The following is a 4,501-nucleotide window of genomic DNA, read 5'->3' as shown; positions in this document are numbered from 1 at the left end:
TCGCCTTCCGAAGATATTCTGCGTTGCGCACACTTGACAGATCGCTCTGCAGACGCGACTGAACCGGACGGCACCGGAGCTTCACAGGCAAGCGGTCGTCACGGTGTCGCTGAGGGCCCTCAAGTTTAGGCTGCTGATCGCCAAGGGGCCCAACGCCCTGAGCAGCGCTGTGCCAGACAAGACGCAAGGTCTCCCGTACACCAGCGTAAGTCCGTGCGTTTTAATATGATCTGAAACTGAAGTCAGCCTCAACACGAGCAAGAGACGATACATGAATTATTTTTTAGAGCGAAGCTGTGTGTGTCTAATCCCCCCAGTTCTCGCGCCCTGAATACTCGACGTGTTGAATGGAATGGAATGGATGACTTTATTAGGAGGAGGTCAATAGGCCCTGTTGTGGGATATGGGAGAAGGGGTAGGAGAAGACGGCTCATATGAATATTATCACTGCACTTTGAACGTTCACTCAGCACGTCACGTCTGGTTACGCCCATAGGGGCTCCAAACTCGCAGTTGAAGTGGTGACGAGGACACTCTGATACAACGATCATGATGAGCCGTTCGGGGGCCACAACGGGTGTGCTTGAGGAGTCATTTAGAGAGGGGGTGATGCCCCGCCATCATACCACGTTATGGAGACCTATTTTTAGACCTAATTCTGTAATTTCCTGTAACATTTGGGTTTTTTTTCTGAAATGTGGACATATATGTTCTTCAGAAGTCGTCGGGCGTACATGCGTTGTGAATAACTTGTCGCGCTCAGTCCAGTAATCTGAACATGCCCGGATGACGTGGAAAAGGTTCGGTGTATTATTGCTGCCGCAGCAAGGGCACCAAGGACTGGCAGGGTGTGTAAAGAAAAGTCGGGGACTTGAGTCCAGCGCATTCGAAAATTTGTAAAAAATAAAAAAAGGCCTTGCGGCCTACATATTAGATTTAGGATGGCATTATTTACCGCACGCGCGTACTAATTATGGCACCCAGATGTTGAGCTACGTCTTACCATCGTTTCTAAATTCGCTCTAACTTTGAACGCAAAACTTCACCGTTACCTGTAGGAACTTCACCTGTATTTCTGATCGTGCAATTTTTCGATGTGTCATAGTGCATTATTTCATATTCGCCTGATTAGAATTATGTACAAAATGTGTTAAAACAATTTTGGAATGCTCCAGTAGTGCATTGCCCCGTTCGCTTGTTCTAAACATTGTAAAGTAACCAGATTGAAACAATTCTTGTTGCCAATTGCTTTCTTTCTGTTTTTTTTCTCTCTATGTTCTGTTTTATCTCTGTTTTCTCTCTCTCTTTCGGATCCATCACCCTTTTTTGATCTCTCTTTCTATCTTGCTACATGATGCAGCAATATGTTACCATTAAGGGGGCGCAGACCTTTGTCAAGCCGCTTATCGCAGGCTTTTTGTCTGCCCCCTGGCACTTGTATGAATTTGCAGTTGTCAAATAAAATTAATCGAATTGATTGAAAAAAACAAAGAAAATGTCTTCGCAGCAAGGTATATGCGTTTACAGGAGAAGCCGACTTTAAAAAGGTCGGTGCGAGCTTGGTTTTTGTAAGCTGGCTTTCCCACACTACGTGCTGCGCAGTGAAGCATGGCCGTCTACGGAGGGAGTATGGTTACAGCCCCACTTCACACTCCTCTCCACCTCCGTCGCCACATTCCCGAGTCGTGCATACTGCTCACTACGCGCGGCGTCTATCTCCCCCTGCCACTTATACGCGTGCATTTGAAGGGGGAGGTCATGCACGCGCAGGCAGGCTCCACGCGCTCACTGTTGACATACCGTCCTTACGGGGGGAGATTTCAACGTGGACGTCTCACAGTCCAATGCGACCTGTCCGGTGTCCTCGATGGTCGAGTAGATTGGGTTGGTATGTTATACCCGCGCTACACGAGCTTTTCGAAGGCAGTCGAGTCGAATGTCATTTGACTCAAATGACACCTTTGAGCTGCTACACGACGTTTTTTTTAAGGCATTTGGTTGAAATGGCATTTGAGTCAAAGGAGCACTGACCTTTGAGAGTCTCAAAGTCCTTCGATGCCTGTACTACACGGCAACTTTGAAATGACAATTGACCGGTCGCCTACAAGTGCGCCCTATGCATTTACAATGCAACATTCGATAGACAATTGGTTCAACGGCCTTCGGAAGGCCTTTGAAACGGCTGTGTAGCACAGGCATCAAGGAAACGGGCAGCCCCGTGCTCGTTCGCTAGAATAAAGCTAATTGAGCCCTCCCATGTTTCGCTCAGCTAATTAGCCAGAAAGTGTTGCTAATCGCAAATTACGAACAAACGTATTTTGTTTCCTGCAGTCCTTGCACTGTGCCCACCTTCACTGGCCGTCCTTCTTCACGGAGTGGAACGGCACTGATTTTTTGGCTTGAATTTCAATTTTCATTACCTTGTGCTTAAAGTGTTGTGCACACGGGTTAAGATTCTGAACCAATATATTACCCTTTAGAGGGTTAAACACCCCTGTTTATTTTTATTTTAAGACAGTACACGAAAAAAAAAAAAAAAAAAAAAAAACCTCCCCATTTCACATGGCACAATTTTCGCCATATATATACCATCACGATTTTCATTCTGGATTCGTCAACGGCGGTGGCCACTGCCACGGCCGCTGGATGAAAGGCGCACTGACGTGTGCGCTCTCATCCAGCGGCCGTGCCACTGCCATAGGTACGCGCAGGGTTCTCGATTGGAAGGGGGGGTGGGGCACGAAGTCTATCTACACAGATCAGTATGTACTTGTTTAAGTTTTCACCTAAACATTAAACAAAAATCTATATTAAAAGGAAGCAATAAAATGGTGGCGACCTCCCGGTCAAGTTTCCGCTAACGCTATTACGGCATAAGGACTATTAGAGAGATTGGTGGCAGACAACACAAGTTCTACAGCATTAAGCGTAACCGAACGAGCGATTGTAATATGGTCGGCTGGTTTCCTTTTGACGCAGTGTTTGAATGCTAGCATGCAGTTAACCCACTCATTACTCCGTTTCTGGTGCCTCAGCAGTGACGTCAATGCTGACGTTTGTGCCGCGGGAGATTTGAAAACTTGCCAATATCTGTGCTGTTTTCTTTCTTTTTTGTGTGAAAACAACCCGCTCTGGGACCGGATTGGATGTTGAGCGAGTTATGAACGGCTACTTCTTGGGTGTAAAACAAGGATGTACAACTGTGTTCAATTAGAAAAGCCGGCTAGCCTTTCGTAACTCACTGAGCACCATTCCCGCCGCGAAAGATGTTTTTAAAACGGAAACAATGCAAGGAATATTAAAAAAATCTCTAAAATCTCGCACTACAGTGACGTAACTTGGCCCAGCACTAAGATAATAGTTGTCAGCGTACTGATGCCTGATTGTAGTGTTTAACGCGCCGACGCAATGCAGGCGATGAGGCGCGCCGTAGTGGAGTGCTCCGGATTAATTTTGACCACCTGAGGATCGTTATCGTGCGCCAAAATCTCATACACATGGGCGTTTTTTATTTTCGCCCCCATCAGAGAAGTGGCCGCCGCGGCGGGGAATCGAACCCGCGACTTCGTGCTCAGCAGCGCAACATTTTAGCCACTGAACCACCGCGGCGGGTAATTACCAGCGAATTAACTGCGCCTTAGCTTCAAGTGGTGCGACCAAACAAAACTGGAGGCCCCACTACAAATGCCCGGTCATGTTTCTTGGCGGCGGCTTTGGTCAGCGCAGCCGCCAATCGCCCAAACAACTGAGAATCCGTTACGTCACAGAGAAATCGCCAGAAAGTGTCTGGGGAGTTGCTTCAGTTGTTTTCTTTAATATACAGTCGAGCCCGCTTATAACGAACACATCGGGAAACGGAAATCATTCGTTATATCCGCTTTTCGCTATATCTGGACACGAAATCTGTGCATCGATATGGTGACGGGAAACGAAGATTTGTTTGTCATAGCCGCTATTTCGTTAAAACCGGCTTCGCTATATCTGGGCTATACTGTACCTCTATTATTTGTTTGGAGTTTGCAATAAAACCGGTATCACTGTTACCGGTACAAACTTTTCAATAGACCTAACGACCTAACTTGTATCTTGTCTTACCGATTTCCTTACCTGTGACTAAAAGGATTATGGGATACCTGTGCTCCTTCCGATATGCGTCAGGTTTGCCGGGAGATTGCACCCAACAACAACCAATGGCGTTGGAGCATGAGCAAACGGGACGGCTGCGCTCACGGCACCTACCAGGACCTGTGGATGGCGTCTCTGCACGACGCCAGCGATAAATACTTTGTGAGCATTTGCCTCCCCCAATTACAGATTGATATTAACTAAAGTGTTCCCCAATTTTTAGAAACTTGCTGTCATCTTTTGAGCGTCATAGCCAGTCTGTATACATCCGGATATCTCTTTGATGCGGCCTCATTACACGTGCGTCATGGTGAAAGCTTTTCCCCACAACTTGTTCCTTTTTTTGTCCTTGACGTACCATTTCTATGACAGCTGA

At 46.9% G+C, this 4,501-nt stretch overlaps 1 protein-coding gene across 1 annotated transcript in view; it reads left to right on the top strand.

Moving 5' to 3' along the window:
- LOC144148543 (uncharacterized) overlaps window positions 1–4,287 on the top strand; it is a gene marked incomplete at its 3' end in the record, with an annotated part of 28,048 nt that extends 23,761 nt beyond the window's left edge. Inside the window, 2 exon segments of the mRNA XM_077680063.1 lie at window positions 41–205; window positions 4,159–4,287. Coding sequence (XP_077536189.1) covers window positions 41–205; window positions 4,159–4,287 — 294 coding nt within the window.
- Window positions 4,288–4,501: the final 214 nt, after the last annotated feature.

The sequence above is a fragment of the Haemaphysalis longicornis genome, unplaced genomic scaffold (genome assembly GCF_048455015.1).
Source record: "Haemaphysalis longicornis isolate Haplotype H1 unplaced genomic scaffold, Haemaphysalis longicornis Haplotype H1 scaffold_8, whole genome shotgun sequence".
NCBI classification, from domain to species: Eukaryota; Metazoa; Arthropoda; class Arachnida; order Ixodida; family Ixodidae; genus Haemaphysalis; species Haemaphysalis longicornis.
This window is presented reverse-complemented; position numbering and strand designations above follow the sequence as displayed.